This window comes from Scedosporium apiospermum, assembly GCF_000732125.1.
Source record: "Scedosporium apiospermum strain IHEM 14462 chromosome Unknown SEQ_SAPIO_0110, whole genome shotgun sequence".
Taxonomy (NCBI): Eukaryota; Fungi; Ascomycota; class Sordariomycetes; order Microascales; family Microascaceae; genus Scedosporium; species Scedosporium apiospermum.
The window spans coordinates 2,716,670-2,742,608 of NW_015971811.1; the positions used below are offsets into that span (position 1 = coordinate 2,716,670).

Genomic DNA, 25,939 nt, shown 5'->3' on the forward strand with positions numbered 1-25,939 from the left:
AGCAGGCAGGCGGGACGGGAGTGGCAGGCAAGACTGACGAAATACACGAGGCCCAAGGGCCCTGACGATGATAAAGTCTGACTGCTATCACAAGAGGGAATACGAAACGAGTACTTCGTAGTCCAAGTCGGATCGATACTATCAATACTGCCAACACTCACCACCAAGAGCGAATCCATTTAATACTTCGTACAAGTTTGTGAGCATTATTAAGTGCTGATCATGAAAAGAGAAAGAACGACGAAGACTTGGCCCGGCAAAGATGTTGCTACCCAGCTCCGCACAGTCTTGCACAGTGTGGGTTTGGTGGCCCTGAATCCCCAAAATACATTGACCGAAAGCACCAATCCAACATTGAGCATTGAAAGCACCAGGGCGCTTTAGGGCTTCGCCGGCCAATATCAATAGTGGGACTCACATCCGTCTCCGCTGGAAGTATTAAACACCCAGAGCGAGTCGGGGAAAGAACGAAAGAAGAAAACAAAGGGACATGTCCCACGTTTTCTTTTCCCAACAACTTAAGCAAAACCATTCGATGTTCGTTCTAGCGTCGTGTCTTGCTTTTTGTAGCGGAGCTTTGTGGGTTGATTCCATTTCCCCGCGGTTAATTGGGGGGACCGCGGGTGGCAGGAAGTTGAACTCAATCGCACACACACACTCTCTCTCTCTTTCTTTCTCTCAAGCTCCCGTGGACAACTGTAGCGGTGGTGAGGGAAAAGCCTCGATTATTCGCCCTTTCTGTTCCTCGGCTCTGTTTACACCACGAAGTACACTCCAGGCAGGACCACCCTCAGATCGACACAGCAATCCACCCCCAACATCGTGCATGCGACTAAGACGGATGGAGATGGGCAGTTGATCGCCGGTTTTCGACATCAATACTTCGTAATGACACTCCCCCTCTCCTCCCTCGTCCTCCCACACTCACGGACTCTCGCTCTTTCAAGCATCAAATCCCTATCCGCCCGCTACAGGCTCCGGACTGAGAAAGGATCGAGGACCCCTGCCAGCTCTGTTGGCTGAGGTTAAAAATCTCTCGATTCCTGCCAACACCCTGCATCTGCAGCCAAACGAACTTAACTGTGCGAGGCGAGGATTGGTAACATTATACATGAATCTGCACTGCATCTACACTACATACTCATACAGCCTGGGCTGTGCTGTTGCTGTAAGGAGCTTGGACTCCCTCGCCCTGTTTGGCATCATCCGCAGAGCTCTCTCTCGCTCCTTTTCCCCTCCCTCACGCCCACCCAAACTCCAATTATCTCTCTGCTGCTGCCGACTTGACCCACCCACTTCCCCGGTCCCAATTGAGATGATGCGACGACACTAGGACCCCATCATACATGACGTACTAGCGCCGCTACGACCTGACTTGCGTTACACTCCGAGAGGAGCAACGAGTGGACGACTCAGGTCTCCCTAAACTGCATCCGAAATCATGCCCCATTACTTCGTACACTACACTGCTTCGTAGTGTACGAACCTCCTCCCAATATTACCACTTCGTAACAAAAGTAGCGTAGACTGTGTAGCCAACATACCGGCACGCACGCACTTTCTCTAAATTGCCGCAATCTATTCTTAAATCCCATACCCTCTTTCCACCCCACACGACCATGCTTTCCCACGTCTCATTGCCGTGGGCGGCCTCCCTGACCCCTCACTCTCGTCCAATGTCTCTCTCGCTCTCTGGCTCTTCTGCCTCTCAATCGGGAATTTGGGTGTGTGTGTCCTGGATGCCGATTGCTCACTACCTCCGAAATTTGTCGTGGTGCGCCCCACTCCGTCCCGGTTTCTGGCTACGGCTCGAATTGATGTTTCCCACCATCGGATTTATTAGGGTATGCCCTGTAGAGAAGCCAGGCCTTTCGAGAGTTGTTGTCTTTTGCCATTGGGCGTGCTGCCATGTGGTCTTCAATTCATCTAAATTTTGTTACGTACATCCCATGCAGGCGGTGATCCTTCCCCTTGTCCTTGAGGGAAAGACCTGGTCCGTGTGACAATAATGACCTCATTCCTGCCATCGCTAGCTCGAGATATCTCTGGCGCGAACTTACAAGCACTTCAAGCAGCTGATGGCTGTTCGAAGGAAGAACGGTCGAGACCTCGTTGCTGTTTTGTCGGTGACACCTTCTTGCTCATGTTCGGGCCACACCGGATTTTGCCACCGTACCTTACGACGATGGCCTAAATGCAGGAACGGACCTTTCAAGGAGGAAGGCGTGTGCCAGTGGGGGTTGTGGAGGCGGCAAGTGCTATTGATGTTTTTGTGTCTAACACCAGAGGCTTCTTTCCAAGATAGCTCAATATCGTAGAGCCGGACAAGTGACCAGAGTAGAGGTCCGACTGTCATTCCGTATTCCGTTCCAAGTTTTATTGTTTTATAGAATCCAACTCGACATAGCAATCGAAACATCAATCATCTGGTCAAGCAATTCAATAAAAATGCTGCGAGGTGTGTATTCCTTCTCGCCCCATCATCCTCTTTCTCTTCTTCGAGTTCTGCTCCAGCCTCTAGCTTCCCATCATCCCGACGAAAAGCTTACAACCAGCGAGCAATGGCTAACTAATGTGGTATTCTTCTTACAGTTTACGCGACAATCCATGTCTGTTAGCCGAAATGGCCCTATCCTTGAAGCCCCGACCATGAAAATGGGAAATGGCATCGTGGTGATGCGTGAAACGATTCGGCAGGCGGCACTCTAAGCGGCAGCTGTCACCTTGGGCCTCTTTCTTCGTTATCGTGGGCGAGGATACGGGCGACTGCGGCAAGCACTGCCCTGTGGGTGGTATTTGGCAGGTGATGATTCCTTGGTGTTTTGGTGGCGGTTGGAGATGCTGGGGGCATGGGCCTGATTGTTTTGGGGGTGGGCTTTTGCCGGCCCCGTGGCCTGGCTGTAGGCGCTGATCGCCGGGGGTCCGAGATTGCGGCAGGGCTTCGCCACGGGTTGGTCGTCGCCGTGTTGGATTGTGTGGCCGAGGAGGCGGAGTCGTTCGCGGCGACGGTCCGGGCGCAGGAGGGAGGAGAAAGATGCGTTGGTTTCGATGGTAGTTCAGGTGGTGGAATTTTGCTCTTTTTTTTCATGGATTTTACCTTGCCCTGTCCAGCCCATCTTATGCAGACTCCTAATGTCACGGACGGGTGTCTTGACATCTGGCACTCACCGACAGGTAAGCCAGAATGCCTCTAGAAATCTTCAGCCATTTATATCAAGACTAACGCATCCCCGCCGATACTTGGCCAATCCCTTTACACAAGTATCTCAATCGGTCGCCAATCAGACGGCTTTACCATCAGCTCTGATCATCGGACAAGCATTCGCGAGTCCACCGTCATCAAACCGCTATGAGCCGAGTCAACTTACAAAAGTTAGACGTTCAGACCCAACAACCACTAGGATGTCATGTATCTAGATGGATAGAAATAAGAATCCCATTACAATATCTGCAGGGACCTGATCCTCATTGGACACCTCACTGGCTCTGTACCGCAACTATCGTACTGCCGGTGTTATAAAGTACGCTGTGCCTATTAGAGTGGCAATCTGCAAATATCAATCAACTTTATACTTTTGCCCGCGGGGGACGGAAGGCCGCCCCTCGGATATGAACTCAGCAGTCGGTGATTTCTTGTCTTGGTGAGGGAAATTGGCCTCTGGGCCATGAAGAGGTACGTTGTGTCGAGCTGCTAAACCTTCAGCTATTGCCAGCGTTCCCCGCCTCAAGTCGGCATCTTGAACAAATTTGGGAATTAGTCTATTAACATCGGCCGACAACTTTCGCGCTAGTCTGTCAGTCCCCCTGCTAGGAATCTCTTCAATCATCTTCTGAACGACGCCAGTATACCCCGTTACTCCCCTAGCGAAGTCAGCAGAATCAACTTGCCGACGGGATGTGTGATAGTAGTAAAGTAAAAGAGCCATGTCTTCTACGCCATACGATTCGAAGGTCGCAAAGCGTTCATTCAAATAACTCCAGCCCTTCCAATCGGGAACCTCACCCCGCCTCCAGCGGGCCACGAATTCAGTGAAGAACTTGCTGAAACCGTGTACGGAGGGCCACACGTGTCGCCACCAGATCCAGTTGATCGTCCAGGGCGGTATGGGCATCGGGTCTGAGCCGAGGCCGTAGTCTATCGACAGCATGAAGGGAAAGATGAACCTTAGAATAGCGGCCAGTTCGAAGGTCTTGTCTCCGGGAACGGCGTCCTCGAACTCTGGCTCGGTTGCTTGGGCAGTGGGATCTTCACCGCTACACTCTTGATCGTACAGTACTGTTGCGACGGCTTGGAGGACGCGGTATGGGTTTTCCAGGGCAAAGAATCGTCTCCTGTATCGAACGCGCACCTCGTTGAGGAACCCGCTGACCGATGGGTCTCCTTGGCGATGAGAGATGGCTGCTTGCAGGAGGCGCAGAACGCGGATCCACTTCGCGTTCGGCGGAGGAGCTGTGCTGATTTGGGACCCCTTTGGGAGGACGATCTGGCCGAGGCGCCCGAGGTCAACGTCGCCGTCGATGGGCACTACTTGCTCTGGTGCCATGGCCTCGGGAGTTTGAAGCGTTTACTGTTGGCTATGGAGGATGCCAGTGTTGGTCAAGACAGCTGCGGATGGATAACCGAGTGGGCTTGGAGCCTACATTAAGCTTGAGCTATGTTGTAAGTGATTTGACGATGATGTAATGGGGCACATCACCACGATTCCACCCTTGTACAGGGACCATTGATCAATGTCAATAGAATATAGAGACCCTCGAAGTTTAACTCTGGCTATCCGACAGAACAAGATTTCACGACTTCCCAAACTCGGAGTGTGCGTCGGCAGTGCCAGGAAAGCCACACAGTCCATCTTAATCGATCTGCCTCGTAGATGACTTTTAATGCTACCTGTTTGGCTGACTATGCCTAGAGGGATTATTCCATACTGAACTAGTTTATAACGTTATAGCCATTGGCGCGTATGGTCCCTGAGATGGGCAGACCACAACCGAATTTCTGTATCGGTTGACCTCGAGGAATCAATCCACTCAGGTCGCATCTACCGGGCACCGAGCCCCACGCCCACACAGGCAGGGACGGGAAGGGTGGCGAGCTGTTCGGTTACAGATAAACCCCCCTCTCACCCTTTCTTTCAACTGCGGATATGGATGTGGACGTGGACGTGGACGTGGATGTGGATGTGGAGACGGGCGAGGATGTGAGTGTGGGTGGAAGGTGTGGTCCAATCGTGGGGGGTGTGTGGATCTGTATCTCTCTAACCCCACACCTCTTCACACCTCCCCACACCTCTTCACCTTCACGCCTTCACACCGCACCTTAAACCTTGCCTTTTGCACCCCCTCAGCTTCCTTCGATCAAATTGTGGATTGTGGATTGTTGATTGCATTTCGGCTCACTAGGAGAATAATTTGATCAATTACGATTCACAAAATTCCCATGGGAAACCCGGCGTGGCTTGTTTCAGGGTGGCGTAGAATCCGGTCCTTTCAACCTTGACACCTTTGGTGGCCTCGAGTCCTTGTCAGGGACAATATACGACCTCTCTAACATTGACACTTCGTATTCTATTCTATGCGTACGACCTAGCTTCAAGTCTGCTGTCAATGAATTGAATCGAGACGCCGGGGGACATTGCCCCGACGCCAGCAGGGGGCCAATTCGTCCCTACCTGTTCCGAGAACGTGCAACGTGCCTGGATATCAGATATCAGATGCATTCCGGCAGGGACAGCAAATTGGATTTCCATGATTCGTAAGGGGACAACTTTCGGTGAAGAGGTTACGTTGAGAAGCTCTGTGCTTCCGCCACACCCTCCCTTCTTTCACGCACACCCCCCGGCAGTGCGAAGAACTTGGTAATTTGCGGCTGGGCAACATGGCGAAAGCAAGGATATGTTGCATCCGGCCGGCTCGGGGTTCAGTAGCCTCACAAGCCTCGCATCAGTATCAACGACTTTCTTTTCAATCAGAGGGGAGAGAGGAAAAATTGCCTCCAACCGAGTCCTGCTTCGTACAATAAGCTGTCCAGGAGAGGCAAGGGGGTGTGTGCATCCATGGGAGCTCTCTCAAGTTAGGGCGACACACGGCAGACGGCGCCACGCAGCATCATTTCGTTTCGGCATGCAGTAACGCAACCACTCCGCTGGTAGGGAATTAAAGGGAAAAAAAAAGCTGATCTATTCCGGACTCGGGACTGGAGAATTTACGGAAAGGTTAAAAAGAAGACGGGAAAAAAAGGGCCCCAGGGGTGAGAGCCAGTGAGGGAAAGGAACGACAGCACGAGGGCGTGTTGATTTGAGGGCCGCATTTTTTCTGGCAGCCCGCAGACTCGCATGCACCGAGATACACGACAGGCGAGAGCGGAATGATACTTTGCAGGTCATCGTTCCAAACCAAAGAAAGAAAATGGTTAAAAATAGCGGGAATCCTGATGAGAGCTCCAAAGTGACAGGGGCCGGCCAAACGAAAGGCGTGGATTTTTCACCTAGAGACACCCCTTACCTCAATGTTTGAAACCCCCCTTAGCATTGATGATAGAACCACTTCCTTCGTACGAAGTACTCGTAGACGCACACACACACACATCGGCGATAGCTCTACACAAAGCTCTCCTGCATAATAAAAGCTCAACAATGCCAAGTCAACAACGTCCTGCATATAAAACAGGCATGTCCTCCGATTCTCGCTCTCCGAGCCTGCATCAGGAGAATGCAACGACGCCAAGGCACCTCTCCGTGGACCTGTTTCTTGCAGTCCACGGGTGAGAGAGACATGCTGGCAGAAAAGTCCTCTTACACCGTCTTTTCCACCTTCCGTCACCTTTTCTGATTCGACAGCTCGTCCGGTCTTTTATCACTACGACATGTGTTTCCTTATCGGTGCTTATGAATATTATCTTCTTACTGAGAAAAAAAAACATTAATATGGACTGATTAGGTGAGACGGGTACTTCGTTGAATCTTGATATGCGCCAAGAACGAAGTTGGGAATGGTGTGGAGAATGGCGATGCTTGGCTTATAGGTGTACCTTAGTAGGTCTGGGGGGGATGGGGAGTCAAGCTGTTCATGCAGGGGATGTTTTTGCCAACAAATTGATAGAGTGTTTTTTCTTTTTTCTTTTCTTTTTTTTTAAAACTATATTTTACTCTTCTAATGAGAGGAAGCCGGGAAAGAAAATGGTAAGTAAGAGGCCATTTCTCGTGCAAGGTAGGGCAGATCGGAGTGAGTGAGTGGATATTCTCAACTGTCTACCTGACTTATATTCGTTTTCAAGACAATCTATTCATATTGGTTGAATCCTTCGTCTTTGGATGTTCGTGTAGTGAGATTGTGTATTGTTTATATAAGAGTATCTTCGGTCGACAGAGAAAGCAAAAGATGAAGAAACGTAGTATATAGCGTTCACAAACCCCGAAACTCGATCCATTTTCCACGCGCTACCAAAGCCAAAGAATGCCTTGCGTCAACCACCATGATTCATTCTCCGATATCACCGACTCCACATGTAGAATGCCTGACGGCGAGCCAGTTCACACCGACTTACCAAGGCCGATCCTCCTTAACCTCCTTCTTATCCCTCCAACAAGCCGCAAAAGACTCTATCTCGTGCCCTCCGTCGCTGGATCTCCACTCCTCCTCCCCCGTCTCGGATACCGTCCCCTAGGCCCCTGGCCCTCGGGAGTCTCCCCTTCGAGCACCTTGTCGACGCCCCGAATCTGCTCCTTCTCCCGTACATGATTATTCATGTACACCGAGCTCGATCTCCGGAGGGGGTTGGTGAGAATGCGCTGCAGTTCCTCCTCGTAGGCGCGATCATAGATGTTGAAATCTACGTTGACAGGCGAGTCCGAGACGACGGCATACGATGAAGAGGAGTAAGAGCCGTCGTCAGTACCGAAGGGGGCTGTCGAGGAGGAGTCGGAGGACTCGCCGACGTTGACGCCGAGGCCGACACCTAGGTAGAGGGGTTCGGCATCCGGAGACGTGCTAACGGTAAGGGGCAGGGTTCTCTCCTTGCGGAAGGAGTTGCGCTGAGCGATGAGGGCTTGAATTTCCTCGGCGTTGGGGATATCGGTGTTAGAGGGTGGGGGTGGGGGTGAAGATGAAGGTGAGGCGGAAGTCTTGTTGGCGGCTCGTCTGCGTGCCACGAGGAGCTTGAGCTTGTATCTGACTTTCATCTGCAGCAAGCATTTAGCATCCTACTGTCGGGCGGTGGAAAGAAAAGGGGCAAGGAGCATACAACGCAGAGCAAATGGTTCATCTTCCTCGTCAGCGCGCGGTTCAATTCGATTTCATTGGGCGGTTCGACCGGATCGGCACAGTTCTCTTCGACAGAGAGCAGCATGGCATTGCCGTAGTTGGTCACCCACGGGTGCACCTGCACGAGGTTGTTAGCTTCCACTAGACTGCCTAGAGACTGCCCAGAGAGGGATTCCAATCTCGTAGCGGTTACGCGCCCCTCAGTAGGGACTACCCAGCTTCCAACTTACCCGAAGCTCAGGTATCTGAATCCTCTTCTCCGGATCCTTCTCCAATAGCCTATGCATCAAGTCCAAAAAGTCGGGATCCTCGTCTGGGGGGAACTCGGGCTCGTCATTCCTTATGGACTCGTACATATCCAGCACGTTAATCTTCTCGAATGGGAGTTTTCCATAGCGTAGGCAATAGAGAGTCACGCCCATGGACCATATGTCTGCGGCCCGACCCGAAACATCGCCATGCCTCGCAACACAGAGCTCTGGAGGTAAGAAGGCGGGTGAGCCAGCGTGCTTAGCGGTACGCATCTCATCCGATTTTTCAAACATTTCCGATACGCCGAAGTCGACAATCTTTAGAGCGTCGTCGTCGTCAGAGAGTAGGAGGTTGTCCGGTTTGATGTCTCGATGGATAACTCCTTGGCGGTGTACTGGGGGCTCGTGTTAGGATGTATTTGGGGAAAAGACCAATCTAGCCAGGACAAGAGAGAGACAAAGGAGGGACAAAGGATGGTCAAATAAAGGCCAAAGAGGGACATAGGAGCGTCAAAGGATGGTCAAGGAGTATCAAAGGGCGGCCAACTTACAATATTCGATACCTAATATCAAATCTCTGAACCATGTCCTGCACGTATTCTCCGGGTAAGGAGTCGTCTTCTCCCCGAGGCCAACTTTCATCACTACACCCTTCTTACACATCTCGAGGACCATATACAACGAGTCTTCCTCGGGATCATCGAGAACCTCAATGAGCTGGACCAAGTTAGGATGGTTCAACTTCTTCATAATGGCAATCTCCTTTCGTATCAGATACAGGGCGTCGTTCCGGGATTCATGAGCGGCGGCGACGAAATCGGAAAAGTGAGGGGACAAAGGCGCATTCAGACTCCTTCGGTCGTTGATGCGCATTGGAGTGCGAGGGCCCTGGCGGAGAATGTTCGATCTTTCGCGGCGGCGTAAGCGAGCCTTGGAGAATTCCTTGACGGCCTGAAGCAAAGAGAGGTGAGTGGGTTAACCTTGAAACGGGGCTCACACACTCATAGTCGACGACATTGTGAGCGAAGGCAAGGAGGTTGTCCTTACGAAATCTCTACCGTTATGGTCAGTGGCTAGGTGCACGGCACCATAAGAGCCGCGACCAATCTCTCTCTGAATTACATATTGGTTGATGCGGTGATGCACTCGACCATCCGTCTCATCGCTGGCGTATTGAGTCCGCGCATCAAGCGTCTCCTGATGTGCCACAAGAAAACGGTCCGGTCAGTTTCTCCAGACACTAGATTGGGGAAAGAAGCATATTTCCCACCTTGATCTCCCGATGCTGGGAGGGGGTCCGACGATGTTGGCGGATTGGGCTCTTATACCGCACGCGCGATTTCGGTTGAGAGGCACTGGTGCAGAGTCAACGAATCAGGTTCAGATACATAAATGAAAGTTAGGTAAGGCTAGCTAAACGGATAAAAACTGAATAAACATTTGACGAAACGGGCCGTGTACACCAGAGGGTATGAAGGCTGAGTTACAGAGGCAAGTAAATGGTGCGGTTGGGTTCGGCTTACATGTGAACGTCAATGGATCGGGTATCATGAGTGGCATCATCGTGCGATTGCACGGCAATGGTAGGAGAAGGAAGACCAGCAAGAGACGAGGTCAGCTTGTCGACGTCGCGCGTCTCTTCTGGCGAGTAGCTTTGAGTGGAAGTCATGGTCTGAGAAACAGACAAGAACGCAGTTGGGTGGTGGTGGGCGGAGAGGGCGATGTGATCGATCCGATGTGATTGCCAGGCTCAAGTTGCTGTGAAGGAGTCCAGGTGATGATGGCGGGGTAGTGGGGTTCTCCTTCCTCAATCAGTTAACCGGCCGTCGAGTATTGTTCGACTCGAGGAGAGGAAAAAAGGTAGAAGTCTGTGGGGGACGGTCTAATCCATCGTCGAGCTTGTGTCGTCCAAGTGCAAAGGAGAATCTGGAAGGGCTATTTGATGATTAAATGATTTTCGGGAGGAGGGCGTGTCTGGAGAGGTTTGGTGGGCTGCAGCTGGGACGCAATGGGTGGTGGCAGCCGGTATCAGGTACGAAGCAGAATTACGTGAGGAGCGGTGGCGGCGACAATATGGCGAGGAACGGTTGCGGGATAAGGCTGAAGTGAAAACCTTCACAATCAATTGTGTCGAGGGAGCGCCACAAATTTAGACCTTCAAAGTTCAATGCTCAATGCCGTGTCGCGTCGCAGACTAAATTGAGGTTTGTTCAGCACGATTGTACGATCAAATGCTCGGGGATGACTGCATTCCTTCCGCGCCGGAAGGGAAGGAAAGGACTGGACGCTTTTACGAATAGCTTCGTACTTGTTACAAACCAGACCAGAACGGAAAGACCAAGAGAAGCCCGAGGAAAGGGCTACTGAAGTTCATTTTTATCGTCTTACGCAAGCACCAGGCTCAACCTTCCTCGAATTTTATTTTCTCCTTCATTCCTTCCTCATGGGACGGATCTAACAAGACTGCTCAGTCCCGATTGGAGACTGAAGCGGGGATGCATCAAGGAGATGCAGCTGCAACTCCCAATCTGAGTCTGGATTAGTTCTGCGAAGTACAGAGGTAGAGAGGGGTCAAACCGCGAGTTCAAATGTTGGCCATAGGGCAGAATAGTGAAGTCTCATTGATCACCGTATCATCGATCCATTGGCACTGCACTAATACCGGCCTACTTGTATTGATCTCTTTCGGCTTGCCCGATTACCGAGCCCTATTCAGCCCAGTCCAGGGTGACCATCTAAAAATGCAACCACAAAACGCGCACTTTTAGATCGAACGAGGCCCTCTTCGCACGAATGCCGCGGAGGTGGTGCAGACCCGTCTTCTGCTGCGGTAAAGCTGCAACCGCGGTGTTCTGCGCCGTTTCGTATTGTCTCCTATTAAACTGAAGCTCCGCGTATTTGGCGAGTGTGACAATGACGTGGGGTGATCTATCACACCTGCTTGCTTGACCTGCCCTTTCAATGCCGAATCTCGGGATGGAAACCGGATGAGGGTTGATCGGGGAGGGATGGTATCTAACATTCCACTGGCAGGGCACGAAATTTGAGGAGATTTTGATACCACCCCGCTTAACTTCGTCATCAGCACAATGCACAATGCATGCTTAGCTCGTAGTGCAGATAGAATCTTGGCGACAGCCTGGCCTTAAAAACTCCAGTTGCTGGCGGTGAGCGATGTCATGGATGGAGACATCTTTCAGCGGCCGTCATCTCCAGCAAGAAAACCAAAAACTGAAAAGGTCAAATCTTGGAATCACGTCTTGGTCTACACTCCACTGCCCAACGAAGTCCGTCTGGTGTTTTAAAGTCGCGCTCCTGTGGGCCCGGACTTGCTGCGGAATAGGGCTGAAGGTAAAACGGTAAGACGCAAGACGGCATGAGAGATTTTGCTAATGATTGGCTCATCTTAAGATCCCTCTTCTCTGGACCTAAGAGACCTTCTTATAGCCCCCCGCTGTACCGAGGTACTGAAGTGAGCTCGTGGAGAGAGTTAAGTTATCTGGGGTGGGGAGCCTCTCTGCTTTAAAAAAATAGAAAAGCAGCTTTTCTGAGTGACGTATTAATATGATTGTTGAGTCTTACCGTTCTCCTAATATTCATGTCATAGAAAGTATATGTCCATGTCTTTATGGCCTACTTCTTTACTATTACGTTGGACGGACTGGAACTTTACGTCGTCTTAAAATAAATGCGCGCTGTGCGGCTGGTCTAAGTTGACCAGTGATGTTCACCACCACTCATCCTCATTTCCTTCGAAACTTCGTTGGCTGGATATCCGCCCTGCGCCTCTTGGACCCCCCTTCCAGCCACTGCTCGACAACTTGGGTCGCCCTTTTCCGCGGCTTTGGGATTTCTTCTTCCTTGCTCCTTCTGACAGAGAATCTGAAGCCCTGGTCACTACTTGAACCGACGGAACCGTCGCAGGAGTGAAGTATGTCTGGTAGCATGGCCAGGGGTTCTATAGGTTTCACGAGGCTCTGGACGTCATAGGACGTTTGGGAATCGAGATAGGCTCCTCTATGGAAGTGAGCTTTGATGAATTCCCCCAAGGGGACAGTAGGAGGGGAGGAGGACCTGTCCCCATCCTTGGGAAGCGAAGTGATCACTTCCTGCGTAGCGCGGTTCACGGGGAAGATCTTGGAGGACTCGTTGGGTGCGAGCAGATACCAGTTCTCAAACGTAAATTCGTTGAGAAAGGTGTCCCTAACTTCGCCGATGCTAGTTTCGTCGAAATACAACTCCATGGCCTCGGTTATTGGGCCGAGGTGGATTTTTGGAAGGTAGAGTCCCGCGATGGAACGGCATCCTCGCAGCTCGAAGCACTCGCCGAGTAGAGGTCCGAATATGCCCTCGCGCGTTGGTGGCGGCGCTGGATAGCGGAGGAGCCACACGTTAACTAAGCCGTAGCCAGGATGGTATGGCATCTTGAAGCGACTGCTGACTGTAAGGGTACCCCCGTCGCGATGGCCGAAGAGGGCCTAGGCGAGATCTCTCCCAACCTGACTCGAGTGCCGCTTACTCATGTGTTCGTAGAATCGGTGGTATTTATCTACGCTGATAGTTGCGCCATTTACGTCCAGTGCCTTCAGTGACATTTGGCATTGCTTCGCGATCTCCATGTCCGTCGATTCATATCCGAGAGTAAAAATGGCATCGTGGATAAGATATCTTTCGGTGCTTTCACGTCAAGGTGGAGGGTCCTATCCTTTCGAATTAGTTCGTCGTTCACGATGATTCGGCTATCGAGGGCTCGGACAACCCAGAAGCGACTCTTGACTAGCCCGATGACAAAATGGCGCCGACTAATGTCGTTGCTGGCAGGTCAAGCAAGCCAGATGTCGGCCCACTAGGGAGATGATTTACGACCGAAAACGAAACACTTGGGGAGATTACGCGCACGCTTCTCATACAGGTAGAAGGGGACAGGAAGCGCAATAGCCCCAAAGCGAACATGATTATTTTCCGTGGTGATTGTCGAGGCAGCGGGGTTTGTGTCTGAGTCGTCCCTTGGAGACTGAGCTTCATCTGGAAACCAGCGACAGTCACATGAGTTGGATCTCTCGTTAAGCGCTCGAGCTTCATCAAAGAAGTGTCGGTTTCTAATCACAATAAATATAGAGGAGGACGGGCCGAAAGCGTTAGAAAGTTGGCGTGTTCTTTGACAGACAAGACGGAGAAACAACAATATATCACTTCATGTTGTTTTCTCTGGGAGCCTAATTTCTAGTTTAGCATGCGTTCAAATTCAGATGAGGACGACTCCGATGCAGCTTCCATCGTCACCATCCCATTTTCAGGGCTGATTACCGATGAGGAACGTAGAGAAGCGTTAAGAAAGCATCTGGAGAATCCTCATCCCGTGTATCACTTGCCTCCGTCTTCTCAAGCGACGGCAAGAGAGGCAAGAGAAGGCTTCAAAAGTCAACCAAGATGCCGACGATGAAATGCGCAACCATGACCAGACACTCGACCGCGACCACGGCCAAACGAGCAGCCCGCAAGTAACCAACGTTGGTCTCGTACGCGACGGAGGTAGAATACGGAGCGCAAGATTAGCTAAGAAGAGAAAAGGGATGCCTAGTCGGACAGAAGACAGGTCGAGGACCGGGTGAGTTTCCCGTATGTAAACATGTAGATGTGTCTTTTAAGAAGTGACTAAACCGCAGTGGTGATAAAAGGTCAACTCGCCCGCGGAAATCAGCACGACGAGCTGATACTAGAAACATCGACAGTTCGACCCACAGCGCCGTGGCGAAAAGGCGAGGGTCTGGCAAACCAAAACGGGGGGCATCTGGAACGAGGAGAGGAAAAAGGAAATGAATTTCCCGAACTCTCAGCGTGCAATCCTTCCCAAAGAGCCGATGGATGGATCATTTCCCCATTCATGGTGTGGAGCCTAACGCGGTCAGAGACATCCATGGCTGTGTTTTCGGTGTACGGCAGGAGCACCATCACCTTGCAGCGGTCGACGTACCTGGCGGAGAAAGTTGGGGAGCCGAATCTTTTGTTGAGAGAAGTCAGTTCGGCACGAGCTCGAGCAGGACTGGCTCTCAGGACAGTCCCCGCCGCCCTCTTCCCTACGCATGAGCCCGCAGAGCAGAAACTGTGAGCTTCTAGTGGAGCGCCTACGATTATGCCCCATGCCGGATTCACCCAGCTCCAGGTCACCCAGTAGCTCTTAATCCATACGAGCCTGCTTTCTACGACAGAAGCTCTACGAGGCATCAGTACTGTCGAGGCAAGAGGTGTATGCCATCAGTTCTGTTGGCGGCTAGTATTCACACAAAGTATAGTATTGACATTAGAAATTATGATGGAGCACTAGGAGATTGCCTCTTCAGGTCTCTGCTGACAGGTGTGGGCGATGAACCGGAAAGAAGAGTCCGTGTTACGTTCTTACATGGGATAAATTATTGTAACTATAGTAGATCCTAAATTGCCACAAGAACACCACGAAGTAGTCCTCATTGCGAAATAATTGAGAGTATCGATGAAGTCATCGGTTTTGATTGTTTGCTGGACGCTCCCGAGCCAGGAACTTGGGCTCTGTATCCACCAATGGTGGGGTCGCGCTCCACCAATAACTTCAGCTAAGCGGTTGGGGGCCTAGCGCCTTGTGTGCCCACTGCCCCCCTGCGACCAGGCCCTGTACGGCACAGGCTTCCAGTGCCTGGAAGCTCCTGTAACGCGGCTCTGAGCCGCCAAATGATTGATCTCATCCGCACCTCAATTTCGACCTTTCCCATCACCAACAACGCAGCCTCCCGCCCCGAGATCACCACCGCCGCCGCCGCCGCCATGCCGGTCTACTCCTTCTACATATTCGACCGCCACAGTAAGCCCAAACCCAACCCCAACCAAACCCCAAAAACTAACGTGGCCCCCTCCAGCCGAATGTATCTACTCCCGATCATGGCTCCCCCCGGACCCCTCCCGTCCCACGCCTCGCGCCACCACCTCCAGCGACGACGCCAAACTCATCTTCGGAACCGTCTTCTCCCTCCGCAACATGGTCCGTAAGCTCGGCGGCGACGATGACGCCTTTATCTCCTACCGGACGGGCCAATACAAGCTCCACTACTACGAGACACCAGCGAATCTGCGGTTTGTCATGATTACGGATACGGGGTCTATGAGTATGAGGAATGTGCTGCACCAGATTTACATTAACCTCTGGGTTGAATACGGTCAGTTTGCCTTTGTTCAGAAGAGTCTTCATTGTTGAAGCGTGGCTGACTTTTTGGCTTGCGTGTAGTCGTCAAGAATCCTCTTGCTCCTGTTGAGCATAAGGGGGGTGCTGGTGTGAGGAATGAGTTGTTTGAGTTGGGGTTGGATCAGTTTGTTCGAAGTCTTATGTGAAGCGAACGGCTGGAAATATACCCAAAAAGAAGACAAGACCCGTCGCGGTCCGGGCAATCGCGCGGTCTGGGGCGCTAGAGAGCCGGTGCGTCTGGTCGGAAACCACCGGAAGCTTTCGAGAGTGTTCAAGACGAGAGCGTGGCGCTCTCTTACAACCATCTCGAAGCCAAGCTCGGCTTCTGTGGATGAACGCGCTGGTTAAGTTGGCACCTCAGACCTAGGAAAGCGCCCCTATTCACAGCGTGCACATCCGTGGTGTTGCCGCTGCGGCTCTCTGGCCCATATGACTAGAAATCGGGATCGAAACGACGTGTACGACTCAACACGCCATTAGCTATACCAGGCCAGGCTGGACCGCTGGCTTGGGAAATGGGAATCTGCTTTGGCGTCTGGAATCATACATGGTCTACGGGAATAGGCCTCCATGACTTTGTTCATACCCTTGATCTCATGCCTCATAATAAACTCGGATATACCTCTCTTTCTTGGCCCAAAAATTTGCGTCGCACTCTCAAACTCTCCAAACAACGCACCTAGTCAAGGATGCAGAAACCCCGTAGATAGTGAAGAAGAACGCGAAAGGGGTAAAAAATATCCATGGGGAAAAAGAAGAGAGAAAAAGAAAGAAAAAAAAAAAAAAAAGTCGATGTGCCTTCTTAGAAGGCGCATTGGGATTTGAGCCCAATGCGGGGGTCGAACCCGCAGCCTTGAGATTAAGAGTCTCACGCTCTACCGATTGAGCTAACCGGGCAGGCTAGTGTTTGTTGGAAAACGGGCTGTGCTAAACTTGCTTTTCTGATGGCAACGGACAAATCAATTCCTTTTCCTGGTCTCTCAACAATTGGCATTCCAGCATCTAAGACGGAAACTTTTTATGGGTAATATAGATTTCGGTGCGGTCCGGTTGGTTTCTGTTAGCTTTGCCTGGCGATGGATGGCCTGGGAATACAACATCGGTCCTCCAAAGGTCGAGAACTCCAAGTTAGCCCTCCCACACCTTATCCTGAGCCGATCCAAGTGACAGCCAAGGCACAACAGAAATCACCCTCGCCGGCCCCCGTCGATGATAGAAGGAGCACGAACATGGGCGCCAGCGAGACTCGTGAGGTAGTTCTAACGTATACAATATGTAGAGTTGCATTAAAGGATATGTCCCTGCCCATCAAAACTCATACTCATACTCCCTCCCAAGCGAGACCCCTAACCGCCAAAATAAGTCTAAGTAAATACCACTACTCATACAAGACAAGAAGGAAGAAGAGAGACAACCCTTCCCTCTCCCGGCCGGAAAACCGAAATGCGGCTCCCATGTGAATAAAGAGCAACCTCTAGCCCCGTAGCATCGTAAAGCAAATAAGATCTCATGTTTTATGTATATCAAAACCGCTCCCGGGCTTTTCCATTGATCATTTCTGGCCTACAGCCTTCTCCCAAGCACTCTCCAACGAAGCCTGAGATTCCACCATCACGACACTCTGCTCCACAACCGTCGTCTCCGTCTCCGCCACAACAGGTTCAGCCGCCGACCTTGCCGTCGAGGCCTCGCCTGCAAAGACACCCTCCTCAGTAATCTCGCTCTCCCAATTACTAGAGTAGACGACAGCAGCAAAGGCCTCGAGGTCGGCCACCTGCTCCATTTCGCGGAGGTACTCGTTGGGCATGCCGTTGCCGATGACGCGGGCCTGACGCGTAAGGACGGAGAGGATCTTGGGGAGGAGGATGGCTTTTGTGGAGGTGGGCTCGGAGTCGGATGCGGTGGTGATGGTGATGGTCGTGGCAGTTGCCGCTGCCGAGGCGGGGTTGGCCTGCTCGAAGGCGAGAGTAGCGACCTTTTGGTCTACAAGGTAGGAGAAGCCCGAGTCGAGGAGGAGGGTGAGGACGTGCGAGAATGAGGGGGACTCGATGAGGTCGGCGGTCTCGTCGAGGAGTCTTCGAAGCGTTGGGGGGATGGTGGCGCCGTCGGCTTCTTCGATGACGCCAGATTCCTTGATGACGTACTCTTCCATGTCCCTGGTGGGCAAGAGGTACTCGAGCCACTTGGCCTTGTACCTCTCTTCGGGAGTGGCACCCTCAATGATCTTGCGCACACGGAGAGTGAGCTCAGAAAAGGTCTCAAATGTAAGGTTATCCCGCGGGTTGAGGTGCCCGAAAACTTCCGTTACGGCAGCCTCGACCTTGTTCATGATGCCGATCCATCCCTTGTTGAGGAGCCACCAGCTAAAGGTAAGGTATTTGCGGTTCATCTCGAAGTTGGAGCCGTACACCTGGTCTGGATTGATATCATCATTGTCCTCGAGGGAGATGGTGGCTTGTGCCGATCCCGTGGCGAGGGTGACTACGCTGGAGAGGTAGCTTCGCCGACCGAGGAGGTTTAGTTGAACGCGGGTGAGCATAGTGAGGAGCGCGAGGGTATAGATGAGGGTGAAGGCTCTTGAGATAGCTTTATGCAAATCAGTGTTAGTCCCGGGCTTACCGGAGCTCATATAGTAATAAACTTCTCTCCGGTTTGCTACTTACAGCTTATCGTCAAGTCATCCCAGAGCTGCCTCTTCGTCTTCCGCGCCTTTTGTTGTTGCGCCTGTTCCTGAGCTGCCGCCTCTGCCGTTGCGGCGGCGGGAGGAGGCACGGCAATCTGGCTCGCGTGCACGCCGCTTTCACTGTGCATGCTCGCAAGGCTCTTTCCATCCTCATCGGTCAGGTTCGTCTCGGCAATGCTGGGCGGCGGCGCACCGGTCGCAGCGTTCTTGGCCACCTTGAGCGTCTGTATTTCGTAGGTGATCTTCTCGGTGTCCATGGTCTCGAGGATATGCTGCGTCGCTGTGGGCAGGAGGGCTAGCACGGTGAAGGTGCAGTCTTCCTGGTTTTGCTCGAATCGACGCCGGAGGCTAGAGTTAGGAGTAACCTATTAGCTGGAGCACACGACACCGAAGTATGTGGGGCGGTAGAGGTAGTGTGCGGGGGGGCAGAGAAGTTGAAAAGGAGGAGAAGAGGGAAACGAGAACGCACTTCTCCTTGGCGATTCTATCGCTGCTCATGCGCTCACGCGCATCGTTTATCCTCGAAATGACATATTGCGTCACGACGTATCCCGCTCCCACGATGCCGAAGCCGACTGCGATGGGGGTGCGATTCCGGCGGAACCAGCGCCGTGTTGCGGCGAACATAGCTGGAGGTCTAACCCCGAACCCAATCTCGAGCCAAGCCGGGCAATCGTTGAAAATCCGCAGGGAAGTGGACGCGCAAAGTATCAAGAACAAAGAAAGAAAAGGAAGAGAAAAGAAAGGAAAAAGAGTGTGTTCAAAAAATAGATGGTGGGACGAGAAGAAGAAAAGGGCCAAGGTGTATGATTACTTGGTAGCTCCGGGCGGAGGGGAGGAGTGGTTTCTTTGCTCTCTTGCTTCGTTGGTGAGGTTGATGGGCAGGCGTGCGTGCTTGCTTCGAAGTGGCCTGGCCCGAACCTCGGCCCAGCGTGTAACCGTCGACAGGTGGGTGCGCCAGACAGTGGCTGGGGTGTCAGCAGTGTTTAGTGGCCTGCAGCCCCGGCACCCCCAATTGATGGGTCGAATGAAGCTCAGGTAATAGAACCACCAGGAACAGTTACATTGAGATCAAGAGCTCAAGGGTTAATAAGACTTAAACAACTTCGTGCAGGCAGGAAGACACTTGGATGATTTAATATAATTCAATCTCCAACGCGCTCCTTCTCACAGACAATACCTGTAGATCGCAGAGTCCAACCTTTCCCCTCCCCCAAGCTGGGCAGACATGGGATCCAAGAGACAGCAAGAGTCTGAGATGAATTTTTAGAAGGCCAGGGATTCAACGCTTAGCGAAATGGCTTTGTCGTTTGTCCCAAGACTTGATACTCCCGAGCACCTGGGGATCTTATCCCTTTCCCAAGATTTTCAATTGATATCACCGTCGCCTGCCCAGACTTCCGGATCACGTGAAAATTGCTTGTCTCATTGCTGATCGAATTGACTTGATTGGGGAATCAAGCGCTAAAGTGCTCCTCTACTTCATCGCTTCCAGCACGCCGCAGGAGCATTGAGGTACCTCGGAGTGTAACAGTATCTTTTCTCAAATAGCCCGTTTTTGTCGCATTGCTAGAACTATTTTCCCAACCGCATGTGTTATTGTGAGTATTTTCCATTTTTGATCGGAAGCCTCTTTTCTCTCCCAGGAATTTCGTCCCATTAAATGGTCATGATGATTCTGAAAATGCTCTGCTCATTTCGATTCAAATGTCACACCATCTCCAGTAATCTGCTTCGTACTCCGTATCACTGCCCTGATTTCCTACTTTTGCCTAATAATCCAGGCGATGATGCGCGGAGCTAGTGTTCAGCTATCAGCTCCAATCTGCTTCATTCCAATTACGTATGGTCAGATACGGTTTGGGATGGCGGGGACTTTTCTGCCCCTCACCACTCAACATCTCCGATCTTGAAAGAAGAAAAATAGAACAAAGGGAATCCAGCCCCTTACTACATTCCACACCAAAACAAAGAACAAATCTCGAATCCGCCTCCGATATATTCTCAAGGTTGCTAGGAACAAGGAACTCGGCTTCATATAAAGGCCCCCCAAGTCCCACCATGACCGAGGCGGCCTCCAACTGGAAACTTCACAACATCGTGGCCTACCTCCCCGATATACCCCGCGCCACCATGGAGCAGAGAGGGCCGCCCGAATTTATCTTAGAGGCATTCGCCGATCCGGCCTCTGTTAAGGATGTAGTTAAAGGTAAACCGAAATTCGCTTTTTGATTGGTTTTTGGAAGCGACCGCAGTGCCCTTGGCGAACCAGTGAGCGGACGAGCTCAGGGGAATCGACAAACCCCTCAAACATCACTCTATTTCAGCATTACATAGCGACAACGAAACGAAAGGACGAATAAAAAATGGAAGGAAGAAAATGGAAGCGCTAACTTCCCAACTCTTCTCCGCAGGAATCCTCCACACCATCTTCTTCCACCGCTACTTCCCCCTAATAATCCCCCAAACCCGCCCCGTCCTCTCCCTCTCCCTCCCCTACATCGACGACGTCGAGCTCGAAACCCTCATCGAACAGCGCGTCGCCCTTCTCGAACGCCAGCTCGACGCCGAGCGCAGCACCGCCGGAGCGCAACAGCACCACGGCCCTAGAGACCCTTCGTCGTCGCCTGCCCTCGGCGGTCTCAACGCCGCGGGGACGCAAGGAGGGGGTGGGAGGGGGCAGATTACCGTCAAGTTTCTGGAGAGGAAACGGAGGAAGGCGTGGATTGTGAGGGGGGAGGAGGAGGTTTGTTGGGAGTGTTGGACGGTGAAAGTTACTGTTGCTGAGCCGAAGACGGAGAATGGTACGTTTCCTGAAGTGGTAGGGGACGGAAGAGCGTTTACTAACCTAGGCCGTTTGTTTTCGGAAAATATAGAGAGAGCAAAGGTCCGCCAAGCGATGGAGCAGACGTTACTTGCTGCCGTCCGCAAGATTATGAAGTACGTCAACGCGAATAAGGATCACATACCACCTATTACGGCGACTAGCGGGAATCCGTTCCCGTATCAGATTACCGTCAACCAGAAAGAAGCTGGCTGGGCCGCCCGGATGGGGATATATTAGTTTCCTAAACCTGGAACCTGAACCTGAGCCCGAGTCTTCCCAAATTCGGTGCTTCGAGACGATAGAGAGATCAACGTTGTCGAAAGCGAGACCGAACCCGGCGCTGAAACCGGGAACGACCGGATCCCTTGCTGGCGAGGCTTCCCCTCCAACAGCGGAGGCTTTCTTTTTTTTCTTTTTTTCTTTTTTTTTACGATTGAGATAATAACCCCGTGGAACGAAGGGGATATAAGTGCTCTTTGGCACAATTGGCGAATGACGAGTGGCGTAGAAAGGAATCTAGCGCCCATAATGGGATTTTGCTTTGCTTCACATCTGGAATACGTTTATATTACGCAGGTGGGCTCCTTACCCCGACTGGAGAGACCGCAGGTTATCTTGCTTCTGTCCGAGGAACCAATGGTATTGGAGTTTTCCCCTTTTTCACTATGGAAATATATATAGCACTTGACAGCGCCGAGGAACGGGAAACGCGTCCGGCGCAAGACGCAGTCTTTGAACGGCACCCGCGTACAAGCAGATCGAGCTACGTGGGGTTGACGAAGTTAGAAAACTGTTAGTCTTTTTGTCTTTTTACATGAATACAGCTTATGATACCCATATAGAGGGAAGCGCTTCCCTCGAGGAGGAGAGAAAACGTTTAGAAGGTAGCACGAACCAGCGAGCACGGGCTAGTTCATGTTGTAGACTCCTCATTTTGCTCATTGGGAGGAAGTAGAGGTTAGACTTGAGCATTCGAAAGCCCGCCTCAGTATTCACAAGGCAACGCCGCTTCTCCCCGAAGAAACTCAGGATACAGAGGCAGACGAGTCCTAAATATAACTAGGAAACGAAGATATATCACGGTTCAAGCCCTTTATATGTCACCGAGAGAGAGATATCCACAAGACACGAGTCCGTCCACGAACTCGGAATTCAACGAGAGCAAAACAACTGAACGACAAAAAAGATTCGCATATTTTATTCATTTTCTGTTCGCTCTCAAAAGGATAATAACAAGGCGCAAGGAAAAAAAATTTCGGGGCTCATATTCCTAGCCATCGATCATTCATCATGACGAGTTATGCCCCATTAAAACGTAAACTTCTCTGAGGGAAAAACAGCTCGAGAGAGGGAATAAGAGACTTATGATGTCTTCCCATTGCAGGAAGCCCAAAAGAGAGTGTGATGTTTCCAATATAGAGGAAAACACGACCAACCAAAATGAGACGGATAGGAAAAAAACGCCAAACATGTAGAAACCCATCCCACAGAGAATCAAGGAAACCGGACCTCGCTTTGAAAGGAGAAAAAGGAAACAGAAAAACAACATTGAAACTAACTTCACAGGATACACAAACAAAAACACTTGACCATTGAAACTCCCCGCGGAGTCCACAAGGTCGCCCGGTTTCGCTAACAGATAATCTATGAATTCACATGTCCCTTTTCCTCGCATTCAACCCATAATTTCACCCAGCTGCCAAATTTATGCTTGCTGGTTGCAGTACATCCAAAGGAAGTGTGTGTGTGTGGGGGGGGGGGGGGGGGGGGGGGGGGGGTACAGAATCGAATTTCCTGTTCTGTTAAGGTGTGTTTGTGTGCCTTTTTTTTTTTTGTCGTAACATCATAACTCATGGCAATAAAGGATATCTCTTAGGTTAAACAAGACTGCTAGTCTCGGTTGGCAGTCAGCCGTCAGAAGAAGTGAAGAAGCCCATTCATTCATTGGGAGGGTTTGGTTGTTGTTGTTTTTCTTTTTCAGAAAGCTGAGGAGTAAAACCTAGAGATACCAGGTTTGGAGTTAGGCTTATTGCCTCGGGGTACAGCGGTATTTTGGGATTCGGAGCCGATCTTGGTAAAACCCTGGGTGATATCGATACCGCAGTCCTGAGACTCGATGAGAAGGTCGGATGGGTCGAACGCCAGTGCGTTCCAGTTGCCCTCGGCTTGCGCGACGGAGAGGTTGGGCATTTTGCTCGGAGACTGCATCAACGGAGAGTGCGAGTCGAGGAGGTGCTTCGTGGGGGAGTTCAAGCCGCCAAAGGACCGGGTAGGTGTGTCAAGGGGCTGCGCCGTCGAGTCCTCCCAGACCTTGACTGTAGGGATAGGTGTCTTGCAAGCGGCGGTAAAGTCTAGGCTGGTCATCGTCGTTATCGCACTTGTAGACTGAGACCGATCCATCCGCGAACGCTTCGTAGAACGTTTAATCGGCGAGCTATGGTCAAAGTTGACCATATCTCCAAATATGTCGTCGTTTAGGAAATTGAATTCGGTGGCGTCCAGCGAATTGTCCATGCCTCCAAACAACGAGTCGTCAAGGTTAAATGCGGGGCTCCATGGCAGGTTAGTATTATTATCCTCAAAGAGCCCGTTCATCTTGCGGAGTGGAGATTGCAGCATGCTCTGGACGTTGTCGCGGTGGATTCGGAGGTTGGTGTTTGGAGATACCGAAGGAGGGGGCTTCGAGGGTGCTTTAAGCTGGACCGCGGGTGTGAGGGGCGGCAGCATCTGGGTAGTCTCATGTCTCAGTGGTGAAGAAGACGGAGGAGCATATCCATTCCACGACCTGCCCTTGCTAGGGCTATCGTAAGAAGACGCACGAATTCGGGCGATCTCTTCCTCAGCGCGGCCGCGATGAATGCGAGGACGGTCAGCCTCCGAGGTAAGCAAACTTGGCTTCTGTCTCATGACGGACGACTCGAGGGACGAGATGTAGCCGCTATCATCCATCGAGGCAAAGGCACGCTTGTGAGTCCGAGGAACCGACGATGTCGGGTTGCGGCCCAGAGGTGGAGGGGTGGTACCGCCGCTAAGATCGACATGCCGAGGAATGGGTGGCGACGAGTGCATCGTGGGATGGAGGGGTGAGTACAGCGAATCCAGAGGAGCCTCGAGCTCAGCGTTCTTCTCGTTCTCGTCAGGAACGGCGCAATCGGAGATGGGGATCGTGGCATCGGACGAGAGGTCCGGTGCAGCAATTGTGGCCTGCGAAGTGGGGAGAGGAGGAAGGGCGACGTGAGAAGGCTGCTCGGAGTTTTTGGACGACTGGGTTGGTGGCAAGGTGGGCTCAGTCGGCGGTTGAGTTTGACCCTTCTGAGGTCGCGGGGCGACCGGAGCCTGCGCTTGAGGTGGATGAGCATAGGTCTGAGCCGGAGTCGAAATGGGAGCCTGGGCCAGCATGTGAAGCTTGGCTGCCGCCGCCGGTGCGGTGCTAGGACGGGCTGCGATAATTGGCTCGGCGGCGGTGGTAGTGGCAGTCGTTGTGTTAAACCTGCGTGTCGGCTTTTCCTTCAAGAAAGTATGCTCCTGTCCGGGTTCAATGCACCAGTAATTGCCCTTACCGGGGTCATCCTTTGGCCGCTCAATCTTGTAGAAGGCCTTGTGAAGACTGAGATTATGTCGAATACTATTTTGCCATCCCGCATCATTCGGCTTGTAAAAGGAGTAATTATCCGAGATCCACTTGTAAATCTGTGACAGCGTAAGTCGTCGATTGGGGGATCGGAGAATTGCCATGCCGATAAGGGTGGCGTAGCTGTGACCGGGCTTCGTGCCGTCGTCGACGATGGGAGGGAACGAATCGGGAGGCGGAATCGGGATTTTCTGCGACTCGTCGGATGACTTGGCCTTCTTTGCCGGTCGAGAGTCCTTGATGTTAGGGGCATCCATCAATACGCGCTTTCCATTGGGCTTCTGGGCGGGCACATGGGCTTCGAAGGTCGCAATCGCAGGACCCGGCGCGGGATAAAGGTTGGGTCGGATATTCTCCTTGCCGAAGTTGTGGATCGAAGGCTTTTGTGCTACCGTCTTGAACTTCGAAAGGAACGGCTTCTTCTGCAGACTGTCTGTGGTATGGTGAATCGTATTGGGTGGAGCCATGGGCATCGGTTGGAGCTTGTTGCCTTGCGAGGGTGTCAAGGCGGCTAGGGGCACTTGCGGAGCTGGGATCAATTTATGAGGCGACATTCTGACCTGACCTTGCTGGCTCGGTGGATTTAGCACGACGTTGCTGTTCGCAGCTTGGAGAGGCCGCCTTTGCCTAGGAGCGGCATTTGTGGGAACTGAGGAAGGCATGGCGGGATGAGTAGAGGCCATTTGCATCGGGTTCTCGAAATATATGTCCTGGAAAATCTGGAGAGGCTGATTGGGCGCGATGAATCGCGTCGGGTTGGCCATTTTGGCCGTGTTTTACGAGAATACACGCTTCGAAACGCTTGTCTGATTTCGCGGACACGTCGAGAAACCTAAGGGATAATCCAGTCAGGACCGATCCCACGTTGGAGCTTGACGAGTACCCCAAAGTGGACGAGTTAGGCAGAAATGAAGGTCGTATCAGGGTGACACGACGATTGAATTGAATTGAATGATCCGACATACCTTGACTAGTCCGTTTTCTTGCCAAATAGGCAGGCTACTAGAGCGGCGAGGATTCGGTAAATCGATATCGAGAGTCGTCTTGCCCGTGATCGTCGATGTAGTGCGACTGC

The 25,939-nt window shown here is 51.9% G+C and overlaps 4 protein-coding genes and 3 pseudogenes across 4 annotated transcripts; 2 read left to right on the forward strand and 5 right to left on the reverse strand.

The window, feature by feature from the left end:
• Positions 1-3,557: 3,557 nt before the first annotated feature.
• Positions 3,558-4,544, reverse strand: SAPIO_CDS7691 (annotated as a pseudogene; the record flags this gene model as incomplete).
• Positions 4,545-7,598: 3,054 nt separating this feature from the next.
• Positions 7,599-10,179, reverse strand: SAPIO_CDS7692 (uncharacterized protein; the record flags this gene model as incomplete). The annotated part of the gene is made up of 7 exons (XM_016789504.1): positions 7,599-8,177; positions 8,240-8,377; positions 8,490-8,905; positions 9,062-9,461; positions 9,558-9,707; positions 9,781-9,865; positions 10,034-10,179. The coding sequence occupies 7 exons, from the start codon at positions 10,177-10,179 to the stop codon at positions 7,599-7,601; spliced, it is 1,914 nt and encodes a 637-aa protein (XP_016641331.1).
• Positions 10,180-12,253: 2,074 nt separating this feature from the next.
• SAPIO_CDS7693 lies at positions 12,254-12,934 on the reverse strand (annotated as a pseudogene; the record flags this gene model as incomplete).
• Positions 12,935-15,215: 2,281 nt separating this feature from the next.
• Positions 15,216-15,869, forward strand: SAPIO_CDS7694 (uncharacterized protein; the record flags this gene model as incomplete). Its single annotated transcript, XM_016789505.1, has 3 exons — positions 15,216-15,345; positions 15,401-15,697; positions 15,766-15,869. The coding sequence occupies 3 exons, from the start codon at positions 15,216-15,218 to the stop codon at positions 15,867-15,869; spliced, it is 531 nt and encodes a 176-aa protein (XP_016641332.1).
• A 1,406-nt stretch (positions 15,870-17,275) lies between these two features.
• SAPIO_CDS7695 (Peroxin-3 family protein) lies at positions 17,276-19,033 on the reverse strand (the record flags this gene model as incomplete). The annotated part of the gene is made up of 3 exons (XM_016789506.1): positions 17,276-18,309; positions 18,387-18,754; positions 18,876-19,033. The coding sequence occupies 3 exons, from the start codon at positions 19,031-19,033 to the stop codon at positions 17,276-17,278; spliced, it is 1,560 nt and encodes a 519-aa protein (XP_016641333.1).
• Positions 19,034-20,467: 1,434 nt separating this feature from the next.
• On the forward strand, positions 20,468-21,470 carry SAPIO_CDS7696 (uncharacterized protein; the record flags this gene model as incomplete). Its single annotated transcript, XM_016789507.1, has 3 exons — positions 20,468-20,615; positions 20,821-21,210; positions 21,283-21,470. 3 exons carry the CDS (start codon positions 20,468-20,470, stop codon positions 21,468-21,470), a joined length of 726 nt encoding a protein of 241 aa, XP_016641334.1.
• A 1,740-nt stretch (positions 21,471-23,210) lies between these two features.
• Positions 23,211-25,628, reverse strand: SAPIO_CDS7697 (annotated as a pseudogene; the record flags this gene model as incomplete).
• Positions 25,629-25,939: the final 311 nt, after the last annotated feature.